This window comes from Ruditapes philippinarum, unplaced genomic scaffold (genome assembly GCF_026571515.1).
Source record: "Ruditapes philippinarum isolate M1 unplaced genomic scaffold, ASM2657151v2 ctg737_1_1_1_1, whole genome shotgun sequence".
NCBI classification, from domain to species: domain Eukaryota; kingdom Metazoa; phylum Mollusca; class Bivalvia; order Venerida; family Veneridae; genus Ruditapes; species Ruditapes philippinarum.
Window position 1 is genome coordinate 262057 of NW_026854988.1, and position 12435 is coordinate 274491.

The 12435-nt window shown below is 31.2% G+C and overlaps 1 protein-coding gene across 4 annotated transcripts; it reads left to right on the forward strand.

The window, feature by feature from the left end:
• The first annotated feature begins 5873 nt into the window (after window positions 1–5873).
• LOC132741718 (uncharacterized) lies at window positions 5874–12435 on the forward strand. Of its 4 annotated transcripts, none has more exons than XM_060729964.1 (5): window positions 5874–6175; window positions 8035–8128; window positions 9056–9142; window positions 10527–10694; window positions 11280–12435. In XM_060729964.1, the coding sequence occupies exons 2-5, from the start codon at window positions 8063–8065 to the stop codon at window positions 11778–11780; spliced, it is 822 nt and encodes a 273-aa protein (XP_060585947.1). In that variant the 5' UTR covers window positions 5874–6175; window positions 8035–8062; the 3' UTR covers window positions 11781–12435. The 4 variants fall into 4 exon arrangements, with proteins under 4 accessions (XP_060585947.1, XP_060585949.1, XP_060585950.1 ...); XM_060729966.1 differs by lacking the exon at window positions 5874–6175 and adding an exon at window positions 6799–6855; XM_060729967.1 differs by lacking the exon at window positions 5874–6175 and adding an exon at window positions 7453–7584.

Here is a 12435-nt window from a genome sequence, read left to right on the forward strand (position 1 = left end):
TTTAAATTGTAAGACAATATACGCTGGTCAAATCATATTTTATTGAATGAAAAATGTTCAAAACAACTAAACAGGGTTTTAGATAAAAATCAATATATATGTACGAGAAAATGCATGTATAAAATGTGCAAAGCAACTTAACATGACTTTAGGTAAAAATCAATAAATAAACTCGATATATTTTCGACGCAGGACAGAAATTCCCGAAATACATGTATTGATAAAATGTTTTCATCAAACCATTATATTACATTATGTTTAAATTACAGCTAGCTCGTACTTACTATCAAAGACATAGTGTTTGACAGAGACCTTCCAAACAAATCTAGACATTCGAATTCTTTGCCCTGCATATTGTCTATTCTCTTTATCAGTAAATTCATTTCCACCATGACATTGTCTTCCAAATCTTGAAGTCCACTGCCATACGCATGAATTGCCTTTGCAATTTCTTTCCTGGCAATTTTATGATCCTCGCCAGCGCCGTCACTTGTCATACCCAAAGACTTATTACCGCATCTGAAATGGTGCCCAAAGAATATGTCCGGCCTATCATTGAAGTACGATTTATAGACATCGTCTGCAAAAGCTTTCCGTAGAAGCGATTCGCTGTTTAATACAATAAAGTTGTTCACTAAAATTTTGAGTTGGACTATTTCTCCAAATATTTCCGCATATTCCATGAATTTAAGATGCATATTATCAGCTCTCACTTCTTTGGCACATCCAATTAAAGGTGAACCTTTAGGCCCTGGTATATTGTTCACTATTGTCACTATTGTCACAACTCTATTCAGCAAATGCGCATGTTATAGTACTACAATTTAGATGTAAAACTTCAAATGACAAGATGTGAATATAGTATATATTAGATTTTATATATTGGGCTGGATCACAAATGTATTTGTTTTAAAAATGAAGCTTCATTAAATTTCAATGATGACGACTATCTTCACTTTAATTTAATGCTTTTATACATTTAACTGGTTTTAATGCATAAGTAAAGCATTAACTTAAATTTTAGTACGCTTCTAATCTTTTGCATCACACATTTTGCAAATAATTTGCTCTTAAACTAAGATTTTCCTATTGATTAGATCAGAATGCCTTTAAAAGGCTTCTAAAATGCTTCTTATGCTTTTAAACTAATCATAAACTTTATTTTTTTCACTTACTACTTACTGATTAGTTTTTGTCCCAGCCAGCTATAAGCACGTTAACAACCAGAACATGTAAAAAGTAAAGAAGATAAATGAATATAAGGCTACAGTTATTAGTATAGGCTGAAGAAAGGTCCAGTTACACGCTTTTAAATCTGTTAAAGAGCCTGTGTGTTGTAATTAAGGCTGTTACTACACTTAAATGAAATTTTATATATGTACATGTACACATGTATAATTATTCTATAACAATTTTCAAACATCGAAGAATATGTAAAATGTGTACTGCAAATATTTGCTCACATTATATGTAAGCATTAAAATATATGCATTAATTTCTTATTGAAAAAAATTGACTTAGACTTTATAGAAAATAAATTTCTAATTATCTCCCTTTATTGACATGAAATGTAAATACGGTAATATCATTACCAATAATGCTTTTTGGAACTTATAATATTGATAAATCTTAACTTGAGCGTAATATGTATGATATACAACCATAAAAAATCAGTAACAGGATCACGTTCAGTCATTGCCACTTGCACAACCTCAAAGAACATTTTAACTTATAAACGAAATTATTTTAGACTAAGCATATGAAGTCCATCACGAACAACTCGTGTTAATACAAATCTTCATTGTTTAAATTTCATTGTTTGAGCATTTTTATACAACATTCTCCTTTAAACATGCACATTTAGTAATGACAAGTTGACCAAATAAAAAATAACAACTTATTTTCTACGTGTAAGCTGTTTTAATGCAATGTAACACTCGTGTTATAAGTATATTAAGGTAACTTAAAGGCGCATTATGCCTCAAAAATGAATAAACAGTTTTTTTTTGTTTTGTTTTTTTGAAAGGCGAACATGCGTTTTATATGTGTTTTATAACGTTTCCATATTGGTTTAAGGGCATTTCAGGTTCTTATCATATTCGCTGAATGTGAAGCTATTTGTCATGAAAGTCACAAAATGTAAACAAAGAAGTATTTTGACTTCCATACAAAATACTATATCACTATATCAACTAACTGCATTAATTGCAACAGGAGCAAAATACGGTTTAGGTAATTAGCTAATAAGTAACTTTTTGGAAACAATAAAAGGGATAAAAAATGAAAAATGAAAATTAAATTATTTTTTGGGCATTTTGGGCCTTTAAAATATACTGTATAGCGATAGAAGTCATGCAAAGAAAACTTTTATTTATTAATAAGTAAACATAATAATATTGGTATTATAATGTACACAAGCATATTTCTTCTTTTTTTATGTCAGTGCCAGTTGACTTAGAAATAATACAAATTTCAGGATGACTACCAATGAAGGCATTATTATGGGTATTTTATTTGCCAACTAAAATTAAGTGGTAAATAACCATGACGTATATTTTACAGAACGCGGACTGCAATATGTTTTTTTTTCTAGATCCATCAGAGCATAAACATTAAACAGACCGAAGCACTTTTTCTTTCTTTCTTTTTTCTGTAGAACGCGAAAGATAAATGCATACAAATTGTGTACAAATTATGATAAATGTACTATATTGTAGTGTTTGAAGCACTTTTGATTGATATTTTCTTAATTTTGACTTTTTGACGTTACGTTGTACTTATATTATCATGACGTCAGTGGCTATATATCAGTTAATTTTGAACTAATATTTGCAAACCTTTTAAATACCAAAAGGATATAAAAATTGTACCTTAGTAAATTGTAATTAATGTATTTCCATAAAGTTAAATAAAAAGTAAATATGTGAAAAATTTTGCACTATGTTGGTTTTCTCATTAGGCGTCCCATTTCATTGTTACAGAGAGCCGCCTTATACATTAGTATGTATACTCTACAGTAATATCAGATGAAGTGTTGATGATAATAACTTAGATTTGTTGATTCAAATGATTTGCCAATCACCCACAGAGAAAAGTTCGAATCTGGTCAAGGACTTTGAAATACATCACGAGAGAAAGCTATCCAGATTGCATCTTAAAACGCCTTTGGTTCTACTCAAGTGCCCGTCCGTGCCTGAAGAAATACACACAGGGGTATACGAGCTAGCAAGTTCCCATATGGTTTGACTTGTGAAGTGTCAGAGGAACTTACAAACCAACGTAACAAAAAAAATACACTCACAGTGTTAAAATAAAATAATGTTCTCCAACACAAAGTGACATCAATGTCAATCAAAGTTTAAGGCGGCGCTTATGGAATGACTTTCAAAATGAAATTCCACGAAAATATTATAGTTTTTAACGTTAAATAATTAATAAATAAACTACAAATGTTTATCTTCACCCCTTAAGGCAGTGTCATTACATTTGCAAAGTCAGTCCTGATCACGCTCATTTACAAAAATGATAATTGTTCTGCTGGGTCGTATTTGTGAATTTGATACTTTAAATAATTGTTACAAAACATGTTATTAATAAGGTATATGATATGGTGATTATTATATTCCTGGCAGACAAGCAGACATAATATATGTTAAATGGTGTAATGGTATGGTTCGTTATTGACATTCATTATCTCATTGATATTATGATTCACAAGTTTTGTTGCTACAGTTATACATGTATTGTTTTTATCTATTTTTTTGCTTTTGTCAGAACATTAGCTTTAAAAAATGAGCCGCGTCACGACAAAACCACCATATTGCGTTTGCGACAAGCATGGATCCAGACCAGCCTGCGCATCCGCGCAGTCTGATCAGGATCCATGCTGTTCGCTTACAACCCTATAACAAGTAGAGAAACTGATAGCGAACAGCATGGATCCTGATCAGACTGCGCGGATGCGCAAACTGGTCTGGATCCATGTTGGTCGGAAACCCATTATATTGGTTTTGTCGTGACACGGCTCATATGTTTTGACGATAGAAGAAATATTTGCATAGTTATCACTTCGTCCGAATGACTCCCCCACCAGCTGTGATTCAATATTTTTTATCTCCAGTCCGTTTTAAATTCTGCCTCCAACAGTAAAGCTGGAACGTCGCCATATGACCTATACTGTGTTGGTGCGAAGTAAAACCCAATCCAACAACAACGACAATCTTCAATGTATACATCTAAAGAAAAGCATCAGACAGCTGGGACGTGTTGTCAATCATTAACTATATATTCTTTGTAATTGCATTGTCAATACATAAATATGCATAATTTAAACACAGATGGTGATACCGTGTTCCCTTTTTTCTGCATTATTCTTAATTAGTTGCTTTCATGAAATTTACAACGCATACATGCTAATTCTTTGTTTTATGCAACGTTAACTTATTCACATTTTCACATCAAAGAAATCAAAAATGTCTCTTTATATTTACATGTTTTATTATGTAATTATATCTGAAGATCTGAAGCCGGCATATGTCATGTTAGACTTGCAAATGAGTTTTCATTCTTTACTGCCGGTAGCCTGTGCCTTCAGAATAGGGTCAGGTCAGCCTGTCCGTCAGAGACAGGTTACGCCAGAACAATAAAATGTTTGAAAATGATACTTTATATAATTATTTACATATCATTTGAAATTAAACGAGGATATGTTATGTAACATTTGTTGTTAAATATGTACACAATAAGATTTGTTAGTTTACTTTTTGTTATTGTTGTTGTCTTTGTTTGTTTGTTGTTGTTTTGCCACAAGCAGACGTTCAAGGATAAATCTTATAGCTATTACATTTATCTTATATAAGATAACCTTATATAGTCATAGAGGCTATAGAAGAAAATTGCCCAGCTTCATAGTACTTGGCGTAACTATATCATTTATGTTTTTTCTTTGTTTCATTGCTTCTTTTAACTTCTGTCAAGCATTTATAATCTCCTTGATCACTACTGTTTTTTTTTTAAACGAGGCAATCTGATTTGTACGAGTATCCCCCGAGTATTAATCAGATAGCCGAGTGTTTTGATGTTCTTTCTCTTTTGTATCATAATCAAACATAAAAATACGTTCCCTGTTGTCACAATATGAAACCCCAGAAAAAAGTAACCAATCAACAAGCATCTGAATATGATATTTCTATCGTTCTGCCTTTCTTTGCCGTCACAATAAGAACATCCAATCAAAATGAGCCAATTAATGTGCATGCTTTTGAGTGCTGGTAACTAATACCTCCACTCCAGTTAACGCACTGTGAATTTATATGTAACATACGATTTAACTCTGACACATTTTCAGCAGAAAGGTCCCTAAACTATGATACAAATACATTATATCTAGTAATACACGTGTGCATAACCAATTTAAACTTATCTCATAAAATAAACAGATATTATTGAGGTAAAAATACACAGTAGATTTAGACTGCGCCTTTTTGCGATATATATTACACGTAATATCCCTTTTCATTATTTGTAATATTAATTACCTTAATTTATTAAAATTTTATTCATTCATTCTTCTGCATCAGCAAAGTCACGTGTTTTAAAAAATATATCTATGGTATGAAACAATGTATGATTTACATATTTAATGATTATTGGTGTTAAATATAACCGCATTTTAAACTTTAAAATCTATTTATTTCAATGTGTTAAATATAAACCCGTTTTGTTAAACCGCGTCAAGTCCAACTATAATTGTCATGTTAATGAAAAGATATATGTCATGTTGGTAGGATTCAATCTCTACTTTCATTTGAGCAATTCTTTAGATAAGGTTTAAACCTGAAAATTCGATTAGAGCATTGATGGTTTTAAATAGAAGCTCGGTTTAATGTCAACCTATAGACGCATTTACAAACGCTTTTAAAAGCTTGGCGGCGACGAAATAGATTAAAATTCTAACATGTATGGATTTGAAAGGGAAAACCGTCCGGCTTTACAATCAATAAAATAAATATATATAGTGTTCTGGTATATTGTAATGATCAATTGTTAATTGAAACACACAATAGGTGTCGTGTGTTATAAACATGGACGTTTGTAACGTAGAGATACGAAATTTATGTTGACTAATACAAATACAATACTTTGAAAGGAAATTGAAATTATAGTGAAACTAAAGGTTACATGTTTTAACTTAATATATGATACACAAAACAGTGGTTTAAATTTTGATTTTTGGATTTATAGAAAAAAAAACTTAAGGAAAGGGTATGTAATGTTTATTCAAATCATGACTTAAGAATGTGATATGTTTATACGTTATAAAATCATGATTAAATTATAATAGATGAAGTGTGTGTGTACATTGTATTATGGAGTACCGGTAGTACTTTCAATTTACTAAGATGTTTAATTTGTTCAAATTTTAAATCTGTCTTAATGAATGAACAGGAGTTAGTATGAGAGTTTCAGTCTGTTAACATTGCCATGTTTTTGTGTGTTTTGTTTTTCTTTCATATTAGTTTATTTCTTACTGAATACATTAACAATTCTAAATTGAGGCTTAATTTGATTAGTTTTTGTGGGTTTATATGTCTTTTTGTGGAGGGGGAGTTGATTCTTTCTCGAAAGATTTAAAATATCATTAACACGCTGTCCTAGTTTCGGAGTTATCATTTAAATTTAAATTGATTTGTGAAGAATTTGTATTTTAAAAATATCCAATACACGTACAAAGACTGGAAATGACGACACAATCAATTAATTTGACTACCTTTAAGATCGCTCAAAAAGCTAAAGTTGTTGTGTAAAATAGCGCAATAGTTAAAATGCGATTAACTTTTGATCGATTCATAAGAGGTGAAAAGATTATTGGATTTCTTTTTCGATACAAATATCGTAATCAAAATCAAGACAGCTTACCGTGTTTAAAACTTAAGTTATAGATATAATTTACTTATAAATACAAGGAATTTTAAAATGTTTTCGACCGATTATATCAGTTTAATTTATTCTATGTTATATTTTGTTGTATAAACAAGTTAGATTAATAATAAATAAGGGATTAAGACAGATTAAGTATAACCATTGATAGTAAGTAGGCAATTAAACTGTACAAATATATAAATTGGACAACACACATTTAATTTGGTTTTTTTAAACACATACTTTTTATTCTTTTTTTTTTAATCGTGATTTCTATGTTTTGCTTTGTCTTATTTTCTTTTTTTTAAAAAACAATATATATCTTAAACTTCACAGATAAGAAAATAGCCAAAAATGTTGTATAAGTTTTAAGACACTTCGTGTATTTCTACTTGAGCAAACTAAAGAACAAAAGTAAACATAATCATGCTGTTATCTATTTATCTAAAACATGTGTCATTTATTAGAGACATATTCGATCCAATTTTCTCTAACACTACCGTTGAAAAGCAATGTTAACATGATCAAGCGGTATTCAAATAAATGTTCGGATAAATAAAATGAAAAGCCCGGTTACAAATGAGAGCTTTGTAAATATTTAGCTTTCCGTGCGTTTATGACGCGGTATTGTAATCTAGCGGGTTTTTGTCATATCGGATATTGGTTTGTAGTTATTTATTCAAGGATATCAAGTTATGTGTCTGGGGAGTGAATGTGTTCATACTAAATGGGAATTAATTCCGTTTATAACAATATGCTTGTCATTAGTGCGGTTACATGTATAGATGATACATAACTGGAAATATACATGTCTCTTAATCTAAGTACATAATTATAAAGTATTATTTTGTTTTTGCTAAAATGTCGCAGTTTAAATTAAAGAATATTCTCCGATAAAAAGATATAAAGAAAGTTTTAGAAAATCTTTTATGGATTTAAAGTTACTTCGTGTGAATTTATTGTAACTAGGTTGATTTGAAAAGGAAATTAAAATGAATTTAACCATTAAAGATTTAGTATATACACACAATGTAAAATAGTGACACTGGCTATTTATTATTTATTTATTATTGTTCAGTTCAAATATTAACTTAATGCGTATATCTTTTACAGGTCAAAATAAAATTGGTGTACATATAAAATGAGTTTCGGCTACTACAAAAAGACAAAATCGGCTCCGCCTCCGAATTCGTATGGCTTCAAACAGGTACGTTTAGTCTTTTAGATTTAACAAGCAGTACCTCTTAGAGGCTTGCAGAAATCATGCTCACAAAATAGTCAAATACGGTTTTTCATGCGATTTTTAAATTGTTACTTCATGATTTATATCAATCTATTTAAAGAGATGCATAAGACATCTAAAAGTGCATTCCGGCGTATGAAAAGGCGAGATTTTCGCGTTTAATCATCCAAGCGCCTTGTCCGGTATATACCGTCATACGGTATTTAGTGTGATGCTCCATTTTCTTAGCCTCAATCTAGTTAGGTTCTTTTAAACAACATACATACTTCTGATTAAATCTGTGAAAGTTAATGAAATAAATTATAGTGTGTCCATATTCGTCTTTCTCGTCTGTAAATTAAAGGGAAAATCCTGTTTTGAAGAAATATTTGTGTCTTAATCTGCTATAGATTTATCATGAATAAATAATTCAATTGAATAATAAGGCTACAGAAACGTCATATTTCAACAACACTTTTAATATTTTCCTCCAATCTTTAAATCTGTAAACTGTAAATCCGTTGCCTTATCTTTATTTCTCGGGTATGTTAAAGCATGGACATATTTTTGTAGCGTTCTACTTAATTTCATTGTCCGCTTTATTTCTTAAGAAAACCCAAATTATCTTATAAAAGATGTGACGTAAACTACCTTTTCAAGTGACGTAACCTAACATTTTTAAGTGAGAAATGACCTTGAGGAAAAGGTGTCAGCCTCATAACCAAGAATCATGGTATTGAACACTTCTGTGGTCACCACTACGTTTTCCTCATCGGACCTTGTTACGATTAAATGTGAAAACAGTTAAATATGTAAGTCTTAATTCACTGTAACCAGGTGTTATAAAATCTAAAATATTAAATATTTCAAACCTTAGTTCTGTAATCAGGTATATATATCATTTGATTACAGGTTTCGCCAAAGGAGCTACAAGACATAATGAAAAGAGTTACCAGGGCAACATATAGTGCTAAACTCCACACTGAGGAGCCAGGGAAAGTATGTATGTGTTAAACTTAAAAACATCATAAGCCTGAGGTTATAAAAGAATTATCATAGCTCAATCTCAGACCTCAGACATTTCATTGGCTAGAAATTGTCAACTAATGTACACTGACCAATGAAAATCGTGAGATTCTAGAGAGTACTCCAGATCTGGTTATTACTCAGCATTGATGCCTAACTTAACTGTTTTATTATAGAAAACGAGGTATTCACTAACAGTTTTAATTACAATACATGTGTATAGATAGACAATATTGAATGTATTAGTTTGCACAATTCCAAATAACTATGACAATTGAAACATTTTGTAATTGCGAATGTCTACATTTTTTTTAGATTTGTTTTTCTAATCTAGTTATAACATTGATGAATGTCGATGAATGTCGACGAGGTTCGGCTGAGCGGGCGTTAAAGATTTTGTCCGTGCACAGCTTGTCCTACCTTTTTATTGAATTTCAATTTCTAACATTTACAAAATTCTTGTGAAAACGTTCCCTGGTTTTGTTATTGTGAGTTGATAATTTTTGCAGAGCTTTGACCCTTTGTTATCAAGACATTCGTAATATCTGCTGTTATTTCATGCTTTCCCGTGTTTTATAGTAATATATCAGATGATTATATTCTGATAAACCAATAGTGAAATTTATAAAATAAAATTTTCACTGCAGCAAGACTATATCAAAATGCGGATTAAAAGAAAATCATAACTACGAGGAATAAATGGAATAACAGGCAGAAATAAATGCCGTCATACGTAAATTGTGATTCTTTAGGAAAAGAAAGTCGATGTTACCATACATCATGTTAAAATATGTATAAAAATTAGAGAAATTTAACAGAACTATATTTCAAAATTGATGATGTGACGTCATGATGTGATGACGTCACAAAGGAGAATGCGCGACGTTACGCGGCAAAATCAGTGAAAAATACTTAAAATCACTTAAAAAGCATGAAATAAAAAGAAAATTTATTTGTTTTACATATAAGATTGAAATATATTTCATTCGTGAACATCAGCTATTATATTTTCAATCGTGGCTACGCCACTCGTGAAAATATTGCATCTGGTCACTGAGTGAACACTCAGTGAAATTATATTTCTATCTTACATGCAAAGCAAACAAATATCCTCTATAAAATCTGGTTTTGTGACAATACACTGTCACTTGTTTTATTGTTTCATATGAATTGTAAAATCTTGTAATTTTTCAGGCTTTTATATCTTTTGAGTATAGATCTATTGTAAAAATACATATATATTTTTGTAATACTTCTATAATTTTCAATGAATCCTGAACAGCAGTTTATCTTACTATTTAAAAAAAAATTCAAGTAAACTTTTTAATATCTAAATAATTGATCGTTTTCTCTGTAGCTAAACAACTACGAGCATTTGTTGGTAGAAAATGGACGTCGAAGCGTCGCTTCCGCGTGCAGCAGACAAACACAGTCACGAGTGTCGTCAGCAATGACGTCAGACAGTGGAATGCAACAGCGCCGACTTACAGACCGAGAAATGAGCCGACTTATACGTAGACTACAAGTAAGTATGGTGCTCATAGTGACTACATGTATATCATTATAATACTATTTATAAACTACACAGTTGTTAAGAATTCCAGACCTATAGGGTGCGGTTTAAAGGATACTATGAAAGGCGAAAAATAAATATGTTACCTAGACCTCTGCATTCATACTTTTGTCAGATATAGGGAAACGTAGTAGTTGAAATTTGTAATAAATTTAGGAAATATTCTCATTTAATGAAGCATACATTAGTTCATTTGTCATCAGCTTCTCATTTACTTTCTAAAAATAGTTTTAACTAGTCTTTACCATCGTCGGAACCCACGTGTACTGATTTCGCTGAACTACATTCATCACGAATGAAGTGTATACGTAACGAGTACGCATGAGTTACCGAGGATGAGTCTTAACCGACCAGCCAAATTTTTCAAAATTAGTCATTGTCCGTACGGCATTCCCGCGTAAACTTATCACACGCTGGTTTCTTGATATTGATGTTATAAGTGTTCAAACCAACTTATTTATCAAAGCATTTCAGTTAGCTATATTTGTAAATGACTTTAAATCGGAATGTACATATATTCATTTCTTCTTATTTTAGAGACCAACAACTGCTACGTCTGCTCATAGATACAAAAATGAGGAAGCTGAAAATCTTAAACAAGGAAAAATAGTCCGTGCCAAATCAGCAGACGTGAACAGTTACAAGAAAACTATAGCCAAATTACAACGCCCAACTACCGCAACGCTTGCTAAAACGCTCAATACGTGCCATTTATGTTATGATCATGGCAATAAAAAGGAGGAAGAAGATCTAGACGCATTTGACTTTGACTACAGCGATGACAAAGTAGTTCCGTCAGAGGAGTTAGACTTTATTGTAGAAAGAATGACGCAGCCGACATTGGCTAGCAAAAGTGGTGCAGGATACGTTTGTCAAAAGTTGCCTAGATACGTGGATGAGGTTAAAATAAGAGAAAATTTACCATTACTCAGCGGTCTACGTAGGAGTAAGAATGTAAGGGAGATTACTGCGCGTCTGTATCCATCGAGACGCCATCTTGGAATTACGCCTCAAGCGACACCTATAACGACATTTTAACTTAGGATAGTATTCTAATTTATTTTTTTAGATATTATAACAAAATAAGATTTTTATACAGATTTCGATATTTCGTTAAGCAGTGATTTAAGTGCTTTCTGTTCATTTTCTAACCTGATTTTCGAAGACAGCGTCACCTCAGTAGGAAATGTCCTTGACCTACAATGTGTTTATATTTATAAGACTAGATCAATTCCAAACTAAGTAATAAATAGCTTAATTAGACGGTTTGGGCATTAGTACCCTAGGGAGATTCTGTCTCGTTTCGTTTATACATGAACACTCAAAAAACTTGAACGATGGCCATGTTGACAGTACAAAGGGCTATGAAACGACGAAGTTAAGGAGAATAAATGTATAACTTCTGAATTATAATATAACTGATAAGTAGAGATTTAAAGAGTGTTTAATTTTGTTAGTTGTATGAAGAAGTCATTGTTTAACGCTTGATCAATTCTAGCACGATCAGCTAAAATTAATTATAAACAGCATATGTATTAGTACTGCGAAAGTAGTGATTTTCTTAGTAAAGGAATCCTTTTTAGATCTAGCGTTAAGTACTTCGTTTCCTTATTTTTCTCTTCAATTTCAATAATTCTATTTATTTCTATGCTATTAGAACCAGATTTTAAGAAATAAAATAACTGAATAATCA

Excerpts from the sequence above, each read along its gene's own strand:
- LOC132741718 (XM_060729964.1), top strand. The coding sequence starts at position 8,063 with ATGAGTTTCGGCTACTACAAAAAGACAAAATCGGCTCCGCCTCCGAAT. Across the intron at positions 8,129-9,055 it reads ATTCGTATGGCTTCAAACAG|GTTTCGCCAAAGGAGCTACA; the intron begins GTACGTTTAGTC and ends ATTTGATTACAG. Across the intron at positions 9,143-10,526 it reads ACACTGAGGAGCCAGGGAAA|CTAAACAACTACGAGCATTT; the intron begins GTATGTATGTGT and ends TTTTCTCTGTAG.